The following is a 16,958-nucleotide window of genomic DNA, read 5'->3' as shown; positions in this document are numbered from 1 at the left end:
GATATACCTCCACATACAATGTACATAAACCGGCTGATAAAACACAAAAATCTATACCCCAAATGCAATGCTCGTCACATATTTTCTAATTCTACGGTGGTAAATATAGGCTACCTTGTTAAAAATCACTTATTCCCCTTGAATGGTACCGATTGACCAAAATTAAGGGGTCTGGCTCAAGGATTGTAAGAATATGTCCGGAACGTTCTTTTATCGTAGTTGTAGGTCACCGTACATTTTTCTGCTAGTGCACACTTCCGGTGTTTCAATCAATTCATTTATGTAGCAACCAACTCTGTTCAAATTGGTTCATCTGCGGAAGCCTATGTTAGTCTGGCATTGCCAGTGGATTTAATTACAATGCAATTTATGTTTCTATGAAATAAAATATACATTTTACATTGAAATATGTCGATTTCAATGGAAAGTCAACTTCAGTCCATATTCGAGGATGTTGTGGTACGTCCCCCGTTCAATTTCTAGCAAGAAGCTAGTTAGCAAGCTGCGATGGCAAGCTGAATTGTAATACCTTGTTATTTCACCATAGATTTGATTGTGGTAATTCATTATTCCTTTGAATATTCAATTAAATGTAATGCAATATTCTTATTTAATGCCGTATCGTTATGCTACACGAAGAAGCATGTCGCAACAGAAGCAAGCTGCTTTTTCCTGCTATATCAATCGCAGCTAAAAGCCGATGATTTGTAAACAACATTCCTTGCGTGATCTCCATAATATTTTAAGAAATTATAAAAAGATTTAAGATAGCAGTTATGAGACACATTAAGTTGACGCTAACGCTGCTACACACGCTATGTTTTTTCACTCTTTTACGAATGAATTAATCACAGGAAATTGTGTTCTCTTCTCAGAAAACCGAGGTCATAGAGGAGGCGTTTGCTGGGTAAGGCCAGCATCATAGTAATACAGAGTGTTAAAAACAATTTACAGACAGCTGATACATCTAAATCAAGCGTTGCAATGTAAATAGTAATGTACAGTATTGTACTGTCTTTTGCGCACAGGATGTTCATGGACACAGCTGAGTCAGAACGGATGAAGTTGATCAGCTGTTTAGGTGCATTCAGACAGTACTGGAGCACTCTGCCACAGGTAAGAGCGTATGTCCTGTACAGCTGTCGTAAAAGTAACACATGGATAATGCACTGGTTACTCACTTACTAATAACAACACAAGCAATGATAGTAATAGTAATGCTACTAATCGTCATACAGCTACTCTTTGGGTGAGCAGCATAAGTGTGAGTATTACTGTAAGTGTAATGTAAAGATAGATAGGACGTACTTCCTAATATTTCCTATAAGTGACTACATCTGCATGCCCTACTGTATTACAGGAGTCCCATGAGCAGTGTGTTAAGTGGATTGTCCGGTTTATCCATGGACAGCACAGTCCCAAGCGCATCTCTTTCCTCTATGACTGTTTGGCCATGGCTGTTGAGACCAGCCTCTTGACTCCGAGGTGTGTTCTGTGAACTAAAGCTGTTGTATGAAGTCCTTGCAAGTACCCTGTTTGTTCTTTTGAAACTAGCAGTCTTACATTAAATCCCATTGAAAGATTTCTTTGCCAACAAAAGTAAAAAAGAATCCTCACAACTGAGAATGGCTGTGGAGACCATAGCAATAGATCCAGAATGGTTTCACTGTTTAACTACACAGGTCAAATTCACAGAGAATAACAAATGCATTCACAGACAACATTTAAACACAGAAGTTTAAAACACCAGAGGGGTATTTCACAAAACCTAGATGAGGGATTAAGCTGGGATTTTTAGGTTATCCTGGATGAATTTAGCCTTGACTTGGTTTCACAAAAGAGATGGCACATAAGTTACCATGGGGATTTATTCTCTGCACCTAGCCTGGTCCCGACCAGGCTAACAGCCAAGCTAAGTTAATTCTAATGGTAATTATGTGGTCTTATTGGTTCAGCTAGCTGTCATTCACATCAGACCTCCGTGCTAATTTTAAGGAGCTTTATTCCATTTATAAACTATTTGCTAAATGTATTTGCTTGCAAAACAAAACAGATTGTCTACCTACTACCATATGGTTATTATTTTAATTGTGATAGCCTTATAATTATTAACATAGGCCTAGGTACTCATTGTTTGCTTATTTTATTGATAGACGTTTGATGAATAGCTTACTGTAGTTGATTGGAAGTGGAGGGGCAAGTTTTCGAAGGTATTTTCAACTATAATATTAAGGTATATCATACTATGTGCATCTTTGCAGTGGCAAGCGCTTTCTTAATGATGTTGCGTGCCGAGACAAGGAAGCACTCACACGTGGGTGCACACGTAAATTTGCATTCAGTTGGTCTACCACGCCTACTTCTGCTGTTTTACAGAAATAGCCATGATTCACCATTCCAAAAAGGATAACTTTACTTCATTGTTAGTCTATATCAAAAGCGGTTGTTCACTTTGTGTGAATGACGCTATTTTCCGCGTCTTTTTTATTCCAACCGTGGGCACTTTGGAGCAGAGACGAGAATGCGCACACATCCTGAATTACTTACACCTGGCTTGACATAGTCGCTCCTACTCATCCTGGATTGGCATTAGTGAAACGAGTTGAGCTAGGATGACCAGACAACGCTATGTCAAACCTCGCTTTATCACTTATCTTGAATGCCTTAATTCTGCCTTTGTGAAATACCCCTCAGTGGTCCGTTGCACAAAAGCAGAATTAAGACATCCGGGATAAGTTACTGAGCTGCGCTCAATGAATCCAAAACGAGCGTACAGGCTTAATTGGTTGCACAAAGACCAAGCCAGGATGAGCAGACACGGATTCATCAAGCCAGGTGAAACCTATCCTGGATAAGTGCGCGCTCACGGCTCCCTCGAATAGACCCCGCCACCGATCACAGATTCACTGATTCACCATGGCAACTAGCTGCTTCATTGCTTCTTCTACGGTGTGAAGTAGGTAGCGATAGCCTTTTCACAACAGCAACAAACAGCAACACCTCTGTTTAGGAGAATATTGCAACTAGTTCCGCGACCACCACGTGCAAAATGGTTAGGCACTCCCGTGATGTCACATTGTCGCATGACAGGTCGGGAATGGCGAGTATGTAAAAGTTAATTAATGATCACAAACATTTAAATAATGACAATGGGTCTAGGTATATGTGATAACAATGTGTAGTGGGCAGTGGAATAATTATTGGTTTCCGTTTGTGGTGACTGCTGACTGAGATAAGGGATGAGATTAAATAGATCCTGGAACTTAGCCTGGTCTGGAGCAGGCTAGCTCCAAAGAATAAATCGCCATGGTAACTTATACCATAACATATCCTGCTGCCCCCTATCCCGCTTTTGTGCAACTGGATCACGGATAAATTGAGCCAGGATAACCAAGATATCCCGGCTTAATCCCTTATCCTAGTTTTGTGCAATAGGCCCCAGAATGCTCAGAGCCACAGTGTTTGTTTTCTCAGTGTGTTTGATGATGATGCATTTGACATTTCAGTCTGTGGTGGCCTGATGAATTAGTTTTGTCTGACCTGCTGTCTGTCGTCTGACTTGTCTCCGTGTGGTTTGCAGAATGGTTTGCCAGGCGCTGATCAACTCTGAGAGCCTGGAGTGGGAGAGGACTCAGCTGTGGGCTCTGACCTTCCGACTCTTTCGCAAAATCATTGGAGGAGTGGATTACAAGGCAAGAAACTCTGTCAAGAAAATCTGTACTTTTACTAACTGAATCTATAGTCTCGATTTCATATGATAGCGTCTAAATGGCCGTAAAAGGCAATATGTGATGGGAATATTGAGAGGACAAGATGGCTGCCGCTAATTCACTCCATTCACATCCGAGAGTGGAAAATTGATACTCTCAGTTACAGCTATGCACTATCACTTATCTGAGGTGGTGACGCTGCCATCTCTTTTAACAGGGTGTAAGAGATTTATTGAAGACCGTTTTGGACAAAATCCAGACCATTCCCAATGTCGTCAGCTCAGCCGTGGTCCAGCAGCTACTGGCCGTTCGAGAGGTATTTCACAGAAGGGCACTAATGTAGCCAATCATATTGGAGATGGCACCATCTCCTTGAAGAACCTCCACACAGTATGTGAAGTGAGTAATCTTGTAATGTAGTGTGCTTTGTTTACTTGCAGGTGGTTGAGTACATACTCGACAGGAATGCCTGTCTCCTGCCAGCCTACCTTGCTGTGACCGAGATCAGGAAGCTTTATCCAGAGGGGGCGCTATCACACTGGGTATGTGCAAACAATGCCTGAGAGTGACTCCAAATAGTGCCTGATATAAGGGGGGGGAAAGAATCAAAAAAACATTTTGTCACTTTGTCAGAGATTTTGGCTCTTGGTCCAAAAAAGATCTTCAAAAGTGCTGTTGCACTGGGAACATTGGTGTTTATTTCAAGCCTAACTCCTCTTCTTTGTCTCCGTGGCTGTTTTTAGCTTCTCGGTAGCCTGATTTCAGACTTTGTGGACAGTTTCCGTCCCACTGCAAGGATCAACTCCATCTGTGGTAAGGCTACCAGTCTATATCTCCCCTTTAAACATAGTTCAGCACTAGTCTACTCTTGGCCCTAAGGACTTGTTTGGTCTACTCTCATCTCTTGTATGTTTGTCTCATAGGGAGATGCAGCCTACTCCCTGTGGTCAACAACTCTGGGGCCATCTGTAATTCCTGGAAGTTGGACCCCACCACACTACGCTTCCCTCTCAAAGGCATGCTGCCCTATGATAAGGTAATAATGAGTTCAGGCTCCCGCCCTTTCTTGTAAGACTCACTTGAATAGGGTGTGAAGGGGTTTCCCAATCGGTTGTTCTTCCTCCTCAGATGGTTAGGATGATTGTCACTGTCTGTTATAAATGAAATTGGTCATGATTGTGTCTGGGAAATGCTTGGAATGTGAGACTGATCCTAATCTGAAGTCTGTTTGTGCATTCCTTCCTCATATATCTCTCACTCTTTCTCTCCTTTCAATTTTTGTTCTTGCTTTATCTCTCTCTCTCTCTCTCTCTCTCTCTCTCTCTCTCTCTCTCTCTGTCTCTGTCTATCTTTCTTTCTGTCGATCTATTGTAGGACCTGTTTGATCCTCAGACAGGACTCCTACGTTATGTTCTGGAACAGCCCTACTCTCGTGACATGGTCTGCAACATGTTAGGGCTCAACAAGCAGGTACTGCACCGCTGTCCTCCATCTCCTCCCTCCCTGACCCACCCACCTCCACACCTCCCTCTCCCCTCTAGTCTGTCTGTGGTCCCTCTCTCTCTCTCTCTCTCTCTCTCTCTCTCTCTCTCTCTCTCTCTCTCTCTGCTGTTTCATAGAAGTCTGAAAAGTCATGAAAAGGTACGGTACAGAGAGAGAGAGAAAGAGATACAGACAGAGAGAGCGAGACAGAGAGAGAGAGCACAAAGAAATGACAGGAAATGAGGAAAGAGGGGGTTTTGCTGGATGTGTCCTGAGTAGTGGCATTTCAGTAGTGGCCTACCTACACTACACCAAGCTTAGTTTTCTAGTTTTCCTCTTGCATAGTTTTTTTTTTTTTAGTTTAAAAAATAAAAAATGAGCCCATGAGGCCATCGTCAGGACACACCATGCCACGTAACCCAGTGCACACTGTAGTAATCACCCGCTCTCTCTGCCAGGCTGCTACTGTAAGATCCCAGGTCTTGTGTGTGTGTGTGTGTGTGTGTGTGTGTGTGTGTGTGTGTGTGTGTGTGTGTGTGTGTGTGTGTGTGTGTGTGTGTGTGTGTGTGTGTGTGTGTGTGTGTGTGTGTGTGTGTGTGTGTGTGTGTGTGTGTGTGTGTGTGTGTGTGTGTGTGTGTGTGTGTGTGTGTGTGTGTGGTGATTGCTTTTAGACTGCATGGGAAGCAGCTTCCTCTTCATTTTGTAGATATTTATTTAGCCTATATGTCAGTATTACTCCTCGCTCTTAGTTCAAATGAATTCATCATTTTAGAACATCATGATATGTTGCGGAATTACAGCCAATGGAACCCAAAGGGTTAGGGTTAGACTTGTTTCCCTGGGGGTCTATGGGGCTCTGAATGTGTTTTGTTCTGGTAAAAATATGGAAAGGTCGATTGGACAATTATCTTTTCAAATAATTTGTTTTGTAAAGCCCAAATGCACAGTATTCCTGAACGTAGATGGGAAGATTTAACAACTGGGCTGGATTCAGTTTTGTGGCTGGATTGAAGGCTGTAGTTGTTAAACACTAAGTGGCATGGCAGTTTGGTAAACTGTAATATGGATGTGATGGGTATGTAATGTGGCAGACAGTCAGTTGTGTGTTATTCATATTCTTTACTGTGCAGTTAAATAAAAACATCAATAGAAATGTATGTATTTTTTTTTTACTCTTTTACCGAAATGTGGGCTTCCCTTGTGTTTAAAAGCACCAGCTGCCGCGTGTATGTGTGCGTGTGTGCGTGTGTGCGTGCGTGCGTGCGTGCGTGCGTGCGTGCGTGCGTGCGTGCGTGCGTGCGTGCGTGTGTGTGTGTGTGTGTGACTGCTAAGGTGGCTGACAGAATGCACTGACCTGCGTGTGTGTGCATGCGTGTGTGTCTGTGTGTCTGTTATGGGGGCTGACAGAATGCCCTGACCTGCGTGTGTGTGTCGGGGAACTCGCACAGTCCTGCCTGTCTGTTGCCCTCTCTCGTTTGTGTCTCAGGAGTTTGGCTTCACTTTGACTTGGAGTGATTTTGATTGATGTGACTGAAAGGGGGAACTTGGGAGCTGGCCCTCCTAGTCACTGTTTTTTGTCTTTTTTTTCTTTTTCTTTCTTGTTTTCTTTCCTTTTTATTTTGTGTTCTGTCCTGTCTTGGTCCTGCCCTCCCCCCGACCCCTCTCTTCCTCCCTCTCTTCCTCCTCTCCTCCTCCTCTCCTCTTCTTCCCCCTCCTTACGCCCCATCCTCCACTGCTCTAGACCTTGAACATTGCTCAGGTATGTTCACAATCTTCCTGTTGTATTGTGACTAACCAGACAAATGGAAGCTCTTTCTATATATATATATATATATATATTTTTTTTATCCATTCATTTATTTTTGTAGGCCAAATGATTTTCCGTCTAGTCTGTGATTTTAAAAGAAAGAAAGAAAGAACGAAAGAAAAAAAAAATTTTTTAAAGGCAACAAAAGAAACAAGAACAAACCACATCATAGGGCTTGAAATTACCTTTTGCAATTACCAACAGGGTGCTATTAGGGCTTTTTCAGGGCTTATATAACTATACCCACACTGAGCTGGAGACCATGGTTATCATTATAATCCACCATTTTCTATGAAAAGGGTCTTATAGGATATTTATCCAGTCTTATTTTAGGGAAATAAAGGACATTGCTACGGGTGGTGATTAAGTTAGCAGGGGACCAGTCTTTGTAAGATGCATACTGCATTGGTAGATGCTCTCGTTAGTCGAGTAAATCGACTGCATGTTTTCTCTTCTCTGTTCCACTCTTGTTTACTGCTCTTCAGACCTCTCCTGCAGCTCTCAGACCGTTTTCTTACGATCTTAACAGTTCTCCTGGAGTAACTGAAGTTCTCACTTTTGAGCTTTTGAGGTTTGGGCTTCGGGTTAACCGCACAGCCCCCTAATAAGGAAGGAACAAGGAAGAATTCACACAGTCCATGCCACAGTGACACATTGTTTGCCAATCAGGCTGTAAAACATGGTTAGTGCGGTGATCTAATCGGAGAGTGCCTGGAACAAGCTTTCAGATGTCCTCACTCTAGCGCTGTGGTAGCTGCAACTCCCAGCAGTAGATAATAGCATGTTGTTGTTGTTATTGTTGTTGTTGTTGTTGTTGTTGTTGTTGCCTTGCAGTCACACAAATGTGCTCTACTGTTAAGGCCCCTTGATGTGAGTTACTTATAGCTTGCCTAGTGGTGAGAGGCTATGTGAGTGTTGGTGATGGGTATTTCACCATGTTATTCTAAAAGTAAGGTTAGCTAGCATAGGTTTAAAGAAGTGTCTGTCTTGGATTTGTTATTAATGCCTGAATATTGTTCATGATGTTGCAAAGGTGGACATCTATGTGGATAGAGGTCACAGATCATATGTGAACTTTCACATTTGTACACTATGTCAGTTTTTTGGTCATACACAGTTGACACAAATTGCACAAAAAGTGCCAAATTGATTTCATTGGAAATATTTTTGGCAGTTATGCACAATTGTCATCGTACCAAAACTCAGAATTGGCTCACAATTTAGAGCACACTGGTCATTTGACATGCTAAAAAGCGTACCTGAGAATGCCATGTTAATTTCAAGCCCTGATCAGCTGCATGCCTTATTTGTGTGTGTGTGTGTGTGGGGGGGGTCTTGCGTGTATGTTTTATGTGTTTGTGTGTGTGCGTGTGTTTAGACATTGTGATGTGGTCCATGGTGTCCTCTATGCTCCCTCTAAACCTTTGACATTGACACCCCCTCCCCCCTTTCCCCCGACATCCATCCAATCACCTCACTTCCTCCTCTTGACATCATTGCAGCACCCAGCTTCGGTCAGACCCAATATTAGACTCTGATTGGCCAACCCTCCACAAACCTCTTGAGAACCTCCAGTGTTGAAATCCCACTGCATCAGCATGACTCACCAGACTCCTATCCTTTGGTCTGAGCCCAGGACACTTCCCGGTAGCATTGCTAGCTTCCAGATCCAGCATCTAAATGGCTGCTTAATCGGTCCTGATTGACGAAAGACATGCCTGATGCTTAGTTTCCCAGATTTCGGCTGAAATTGGAGCCGAGCACGGAGCTTGGACACTTGCAAAGGACTGATGCATTCCAGACTGCCATCTATGATCTGGTGTGCGTGCGTGTGCGTGCGTGCGTGCGTGTGTGTGTGTGTGTGTGTGTGTGTGTGTGTATGTGTACTGTCCCAGCATGACATCACCTCGTTAGAGGATGCTGCAGTGTATCTGTTTACCTGCTAAAGCGCACTGGCCTGATCTAAACCAATTAAGACCCATTCTGATTGGAAATGCCAACAAGAGTCATCAGTTCTCAATACAAATACTGCCCTCTAGAGGTCACTGTGTGCTCACTGCGTGCTCACTGTGAACTCTTTTGCCAGGTGAGTATGTGGAATGGACAGGCCAGTGATACAGTGCAGCTTCCTACGGATCAGGGCTTCAGCAGGCAGTGGTACAGTCCTCCATGTCATACCCTGTTGTATATTGTGTGTGTTTGTGTGTCTGAACGTTTCCTTTCGTGCGGCGTGTTTGCCATGTATACTCCGCTGTGTACTTTGCGTGCCACGACTGAGCATCATCAACGTGTGACTGTCAATTTCATTCTGTTGTGTGGGCTTGCTGATGGGTCGATTTGGCGTGGTTGCCGTGTTTGTCCGTGCTCTGTCCGTCCAGATGGCCACAGGAGCCGTGTGTGCAAGCACAAATAAAGAAGCAATATTCAATGTGTCCATCCAAGTGCAGTGAAACTTGCACAGCCAAAACACTGGGACACTGTGTACGATTCACTGAGAACTTGGAAGCTTCCTGTTCTCAACAGATGGTGCTCTTAAACACCGTCTTCCCTTCAGGTGACAGCTTTAGCTGCCTCTAAAACGGACATAAAAGTACCACCACAGTGCCCCCTTGTGGACCATTTCCACACAACATTGGCTGTCCAATCTCAGTCACACAAGGAGAAGCCCCAGGCATTAGCTACTTACAAAACACTGTTTGTGTGTGTGGCGGGTGCTTTAAGTACCCTATATTGTCAAAAAGCTAAAAGTCAGGGGAAGTACTGTAATATGGATTCTATGTATACGTATGTACTGTATGTATATGTGTATCGTCTTTGTGTGTGTAAATGGATGTGCCAACATGGAGACGTTTTGACCATTGAGCTCCATGTCTTTCTTGGGGCTAAACACCCCCCCCACCCTTGCCTTCCCCCACCCCCTATCAAACCCCCCCCCCCCTTCCGACTCCAGCACAAGCAGCGCTGCCCGGTGCTGGAGGACCAGCTGGTGGACCTGGTGGTGTACGCCATGGAACGCTCGGAGACGGAGGAGCAGTTTGACGACGGCGGCACCAGCCAGCTGCTGTGGCAGCACCTGTCCAGCCAGCTCATCTTCTTCGTGCTCTTCCAGTTCGCCAGCTTCCCGCACATGGTGCTCTCGCTGCACCAGAAGGTGCCCACTCACTGTATATATACACACACAGGCACACACAGGCACAGGCACAGGCACACACACACACACACACACACACACACACACACACACACACACACACACACACAGGCACACACACACACAGGCACACACAGGCACGCACACACAGGCAGAGGCACACAGACACACACACACAGACACACACACACAGACACACACACACAGACACACACACACACACACAGACACACACACACAGACACACACACACAGACACACACACACAGGCACACACACAGACACACACACACACACACAGGCACACACACAAATATACGCACACACACACACACTAGGGGTGTAACGGTACACAGAAGTCACGGTTCGGTTCATACCTCGGTTCGGACATCACGGTTCGGTACGAGTTCGGTACAATGGAGGGAAAAGCAAAACAAAAATGCAGAAAGCATTTTTTTTTTTACACGTCTCAGGCTGTACCACCTAGTGTCATACAGTCTCTTCCCTGAGCCATCTGCAACAGCCTGAAGTGTGTAAGATGTAGGCTAAACAGTACAAAAAGTACCCAGACTCCATCTGTAACTTGTAAACAAAATAAGACAATCAGCTATAAAACTGAAAATAGGCCTACAGCATCTCTTATTTCTGAAAGTGCAAATTACATAGAAAAATGATTTTTAAAAATCCACTTAAGCAAGACCTTCAACATCTGTGTTTAGTTGTATATGGAAGGGTCTACAATTTGCCTCAATATTTTTTTTATTGTGTGTAAAGTAATAATCTAGCCTACTAACTGTGAAAATATCACACTATTTTGCCTTTTTTAAAAAAACGAAATGGCTCCTTTCATTTCATAAACAGACTACAACTAGAAGTCACGTGACTTTGCCCTTTGACGTTAACTCACCGTAGCATGGTTTGTTTATTAGCCTGGTTAGCGTTGTCACTTTATTTTACTGTCTATGCACTTAACACTACCAGAACCTCATGTGAGAAGTTACAAGTTACCCCAACATAAAGGTAATTACCACGCGATTTACATAGCTTTCTGTCATTACGAAATCATTTAATGTAAGCCATAGGTTTTGGCCCCATTTGTATCCAAAGGCTGCTGAAGCGCAGGGGAAGTTTTTTCCCCTCGTTTCAGTGATTGGTAGCCTACATCATCTGGGTGATGGCTTCGAATATGTGTAGCATTTTTTCCACTCACATACCCAACAACTGCTGAACAACGCCGACACACAGTTTCATCTTATCCACCACTCTTTCGCCTGTACTAACGTTACTGTAACTGAAGTTCTCAAACTTGCGATCTTAAAGAGACCAGCGGATCCTCTAACTCTTGTGGGTCTAACCTTAGTGCTGCTAATGACTGAGGGACTCGACCGACGACCTGACAAAAAAAACATAGGCGCCAATCAGAGCTTCAGAGCTAAGGCGAGGCTACAGATTAGCGTTAGGTGTCGCTAAAGAACTCCCGTAACTCTCGCTACTTAACAGTAATTGCGCATGACATTAATTAATCCACACACGAGTTTTATGTATTTTTATACCGTGTATTCTCCATGTAAATGCATGCACCGAACCGTGACGCCCGTACCGTTTCGGTTCAATACGAATACATGAACCGTTACACCCCTAACACACACACACATCCACAAGCAGAAACACATAGACACACACACATGCACATACACTTAGAGACATGCATTCTGTGACAGCTACCCCCATGGGAGGCAATTACTATAAAAATGTACTAGAAACAGGTTTAAAACATGGTGCATGTTTGTCTGTGTGTGTGTGTTTTCAGCTGGCAGGCAGAGATCTCATCAAAGGTAGAGACCACCTGATGTGGGTGCTGCTGCAGTTTATCTCCGGAAGCATCCAAAAGAATGCTCTGGCCGACTTCCTGCCCGTTATGAAGCTCTTTGACCTGCTCTACCCCGAGAAGGAGGTACACAACAACACAAACAATCACAACAACAAACGTTTTCCTCATACGACTCTTAAGGCGCCCACAAGAGAGAGAACAATTTTCGAAACTTTGGCGTAGATGACACGACACATGTCGAGACAGACGCCACCAGCGGGCCTTGCTTCTAGGGCTGTCACTTTTGTGAAAAAATCCTGTTACATTTTTGAGACATAAGTGTTCATTGAATCGATTGTAAAATCGATTTTTAATTTCTAAAGACGTTTCCATTTTCAACGCCAAATATAGGCCAATCCACAAATAACTAACAGGCATTAGGACGAACGTAAAGAGGGCGCTTGTAGACGCAAGCCAGCAATATTTCTGATGATTTATTGGCGTGAAGTTTCGTGCACAATGACAAACAGGAGTGCAACATTCTTGAAAAACAATAAGCCGAGTGGACTGCCATTACATCAGTGACAAACATTACTGCAGGCTTCAAGGTAGCTGTGTCTGTTTACGATTAGAAATGTCAAACAAATTTCGCCTACGTAGAACTCGATTGCACAGTTTGCATAGCCTACCGCTTTGTTCTTCTCCATAGTTTGATATACCAAAAATTCGAAGTACTTCCACATCGAACTCCTCAAGTTATTAGGGCCTATCACTCGTCTCTCTCATGTCGCACAGGTTGATCGCGTTGTCCTCCATTTTTGGCAAAACACGAGCAGCACAGCAGCTGTTTCCGGTGCGTAAAATTGGTGGGAATTTTCTTTTTAGCTTTCGCAATGCTTACTGCACTTCGGAATTATTTTATGTTCTTATATTCTTGTTTGTGAATTTTGTTACATCTATCCTTTTTATTTGCTTAATTTGTTTAAAATGAATAGTGTATATATTTGGTTAAAATAGATTCCCTATTTTAGTTTTCGAAACTTGTGTTGTTTGGTCCAGTCGATTGTGCAATCGATTTTCGAACGTAAAGTGACAGCCCTACTTGCTTCGTTAAAAAGTAGTAGAGTTCTAATCTTTGGCGTCACTTGACACGCGTCAGACGCCGGCAGTGGCCATTTGCCTTTACAGTTCACATAAAGGACAGTATACTTAATCTCAAAGCCTAACAAACAGTTGCCTAACAGTGGAGTGAGTTTGTGTGTGTGTGTGTGTGTGTGTGTGTGTGTGTGTGTGTGTGTGTGTGTGTGTGTGGAGGCGGGGAGGTCAATGGAGATGTGTTTCCTCAGACAGTGCTAAGTGTCCATTTCGTTAGGTTTGTGTCGACTTAACATAACACAGCGTTTCTCAAACTGTGGGTCCCCAGAAAAAAAGTTTGAGAAACACTGACTTAACAACTTAACCAACTGACAATCAAAAATCTGTTTTGATCGCTTGTCGCTTGACAAAAGTGCTCTAAGCAATGCCACACGTATTTTAGGCTAAAACATTTTATGTCACTTACTGCAAACATCACCTAACCAACCGCTAGCTGTCTGTGTCCTGAATACACTGTAAAAAACCCGATCTCTGTGGACAGCCAAGGCTTCAAAAACAGCAACAAAAACAACCTGGGCAAACCTAGCCCATAAAAACATAACAAACTGCGTTTAGGAGAGTTTCAATTGAACGGGGAGCAGCACAGGAGGAAGGGGGAGGAAGTGGCGAGCTAGCTCTGTTTTGTTTGAAAGTCAACAGAAGTGATGTTACCCAGCATCGCTTAGAGCACCTTTAAGTGGATTTGTACAAATATTGCATCTGGAGATACAGCTGATGGGTGAAAGCAGCTTTGTCTGCATGTGTGGAGAACAGATACTGCATTGTCATCGCCAGAAGTGTGCTCTTTTCACTGGGAGACCACACTGTTTGTCTAAGATGGACAAACCAAATAGCAGTGTGGCTACGGATTACATTTGACTGCACTGCTAATGCTATGATCTCTGCCACTGATTTGGCCACAGCATACCAGTCACCCAGTTACTCAGACAAAGAACGTGGCCATTAACAACATTTTTTTCTTTTCTCTTTTTTTAATTGTTGAATCTAATGTGAGCCTAATTGTTGTAGATATCAGTCTACTCAACTCTGACCGGTCCACTCTAGGGATAATATTACATGTCAAGTGGCTCAACTAGCATGGAGGGTGAATGTCCATCCACACATAGACGCAGTGCTTTTGGGCTCTTCAGGTGTGTTCTGTCCAACCTGGAGGTGAAGGCGGAGAGACCATTAGAGGTGTGTGTGTGTGTGTGTGTGTGTGTGTGTGTGTGTGTGTGTGTGTGTGAGTGAAGGTGGAGAGGCCATTAGAGGTGTGTGCTCTTCGCCTCCTGAGGGGCCCTCCACCCTCACTAACAGGCTGTCAGGAAGCTCCTCATTAGGGCAGCACCCACACACACACATGCAAGGATTAAAGTTCTCCGTCAAAGGACGGATTTCCGTCAATTTGATTTTAGAAATGTCATATTTGAGATCGATGCAGATCCGATGAGAAAAAAAATAGGAGGGGGGGACTATCACCTTTGCTTTTCCAAAGAACACGTATGGAGGACTATAACGGTCTAAACGTTGGATTATAGTGACACATTAGATACAGCTGATGAGGTTGGCCAATCCGTTTAACTTTTTTGATATTATGATATTGTGAGCTCTATGTGCGAATTTGGAGAAGAAGCGTGTTCTTTCCGTGCATCAATGTAGACAATTTCTTACTATCGCGAACTCTTGTCAGGGGAGGTCATTCATTTTGGGTGTCACCTATGACTTGAACAGATAGCCTTCTATGCCACCCGATGTAGGCTACTATTATTGTTACAGTTTTTAATCAATGCAACTAACATTATGTGTAAAGCGACGCAATATAAACCGTAGCCTATGCAATTTATTATCCCGTCTGTTATGACATGTACAACAATGTTTTTCACAATTTGCGACGGAAGGTTTTGACTGAGCGTGAAAAAAATAATATCACTGTCATCATCGCGAACTGTTGAGGAAGGGGGTCAGTCTGTGACGCACAGACAGCCTTGTAGCCTATTTTGCTTAGGCCTCACTTTTAAGGACAGTAGGTTGTGAGTGTATGTTGACAAAAAATAACCATACAATTAAAATAGTCAACTTAAAACTTTGCTATAAAATATTATTAATTTATAGCACAAAACCATAACCAGTAGGCCTACCAGAACCTCGCATATTGGCGTCATGATTTGTGTGCGTCTATTTGGGAAGGCCACTAGCTGTCATGGATGCGTTGTTGCTAAAGGAAGGCAGGTGTCAAAAGTTAAAAATTAAATGGAGATGGGCAGCTGTTGGAAACGGGGGAGAACTAACAAGCCATGGTGTAAAGAAATTAAAGTGCCAGGGGTTTGCTTTTGCGCGGTTCGCTGCAAGAACATTGTTTATGGATGCAATAGGAAAACGTTTTAGCACGCCACCAATCAGAAGACCGCCATAAGGTTAACGTTCGTGCACTTCAGGACATCTTCCCTACCTGGTGCAACTAGCCACCACGACAGAGGTAGGCTACGTTTATCTATGGCTGACCGTTTTTACGTTTAGAAAGTAGGCTACGCATGTTCTTTCATAGCGCAACGCGACCTGTCCCTCACCATATCGCAACCTCTTGTCAACCTTATACAATCTGTTGCTGAAGACAAAAGCACCATCTCCAGATTGTCGTTATCAAATGCGCAGACCTCCTGCATGAGCACACACAGTATTGCTGCTCATTGGAAAACTGAGTTGTCTGTAAAACTCAAAATTACCATGTTTTCATTAAATGCGGATGAGGCAACAAATGGAAATATGAACAATATCTAGAATGTTCTGATTCGTTACTTTGATGAGGAAATGGGAAGTCTTGCAAACTTGATTTTATAGATTTTACTTGGTGTTGAATTGCATATTAACAAGAAAAAAATCTCCCCTTTAAACACTTTTGGCCTGAAGTAATTAAATAAGAGTGTGTTAAAGCCTTTCTACAATATTGCTGCAGTAGAAAAGAACAGCAATGGCTAATCAGCAATGGTCAGGGATGGTACTAAAATATATTTTTGTTCATCAGGAAAACTCAATCTCAATCAAGAACACTCTCAATTCGCCTTATTCACATGGCGGCCATTGGCGGCTAAACGAAGCTACAGGGTACACAAACCATAGGATTGTTATGTTATGCATTCACCTGTAGGTGGCATTAATTATATAGTAAGTGTACCCTGTAGCCTCGTTTTGGTTTAAACAATGGCCGCCGTGTGAATAAGGCGAATACTCCCTTTACTTTGCTGTTTGCATCTTTTTGTACATTAAAAACCAATAGGTCGCGACCGCAAAAGGGGTGCTATCTCTATAGGTAGATAAGAACAACGTATGACTTAGCCTATGGCCTGAAAAAAGTTCAGTCAAACGATTTTTTTTCACTTTAATCCCTGCACATGCTTCCCCTCTGTTTATCTCTCCTACTTTCTCTCTCTCTCTCTCTCTCTCTCTCTCTCTCAATATTTCCCCCTCTGTTACTCTTTCTCTCTCTCTTTCTGACTAATTCTGTCCATCTGTGGCCTCCTCCTCACTCTTGTGCCAGAAACTCCCCTTCTCTGTCATGCTCTCCCTGTCGTTGTGTCGTTGTCCCCCTTTTCCCCTGCTCTGTTGCTCTCTCTTTGCTTTTCCTATATTTTCCATCCTTCCTCTCTGTTTCTCCTGGTCTCTCTCTCTCTCTCTCTCTCTCTCTCTCACTCTCTTTGCATCTGGACATGTCTTGTAGGCTCTGGTAATCAGCTGCTCCATGTCACTGCCTCCCTCTCATTCCTCTTCTCTTTCTCTCTCTCTGTTTATTTGTTTCTCTCTCACTTTCTCTCTCTCTCTCTCTCTCTCTCTCTCCCTCTCCCTCCAAATAACTCCCTTCCCTAATTG

General features: G+C 43.4%; 1 protein-coding gene across 1 annotated transcript in view; it reads left to right on the top strand.

Annotated features, from left to right (window-relative positions):
• Positions 1-262: 262 nt before the first annotated feature.
• med23 (mediator complex subunit 23) overlaps positions 263-16,958 on the top strand; it is a 62,247-nt gene continuing 45,551 nt past the window's right edge. The window contains exons 1-12 of the mRNA XM_076273312.1: positions 263-459; positions 876-907; positions 1,029-1,116; positions 1,361-1,485; positions 3,581-3,692; positions 3,928-4,026; positions 4,151-4,252; positions 4,454-4,523; positions 4,634-4,746; positions 5,085-5,180; positions 9,950-10,150; positions 11,961-12,104. Coding sequence (XP_076129427.1) covers positions 409-459; positions 876-907; positions 1,029-1,116; positions 1,361-1,485; positions 3,581-3,692; positions 3,928-4,026; positions 4,151-4,252; positions 4,454-4,523; positions 4,634-4,746; positions 5,085-5,180; positions 9,950-10,150; positions 11,961-12,104 — 1,233 coding nt within the window. The 5' untranslated portion in view covers positions 263-408. The remainder of the gene's footprint in view (positions 460-875; positions 908-1,028; positions 1,117-1,360; positions 1,486-3,580; positions 3,693-3,927; positions 4,027-4,150; positions 4,253-4,453; positions 4,524-4,633; positions 4,747-5,084; positions 5,181-9,949; positions 10,151-11,960; positions 12,105-16,958) is intronic.

Source organism: Alosa pseudoharengus, unplaced genomic scaffold (assembly GCF_046254945.1).
Source record: "Alosa pseudoharengus isolate Yale_2024_CS ecotype anadromous, Long Island Sound unplaced genomic scaffold, YU_APseudo_1.1 YU_APseudo_1.1_scf_7, whole genome shotgun sequence".
NCBI lineage: Eukaryota > Metazoa > Chordata > Actinopteri > Clupeiformes > Clupeidae > Alosa > Alosa pseudoharengus.
The sequence above is the reverse complement of the archived record's forward strand: the minus strand, read 5'-3'. Positions and strand labels throughout refer to the sequence as shown.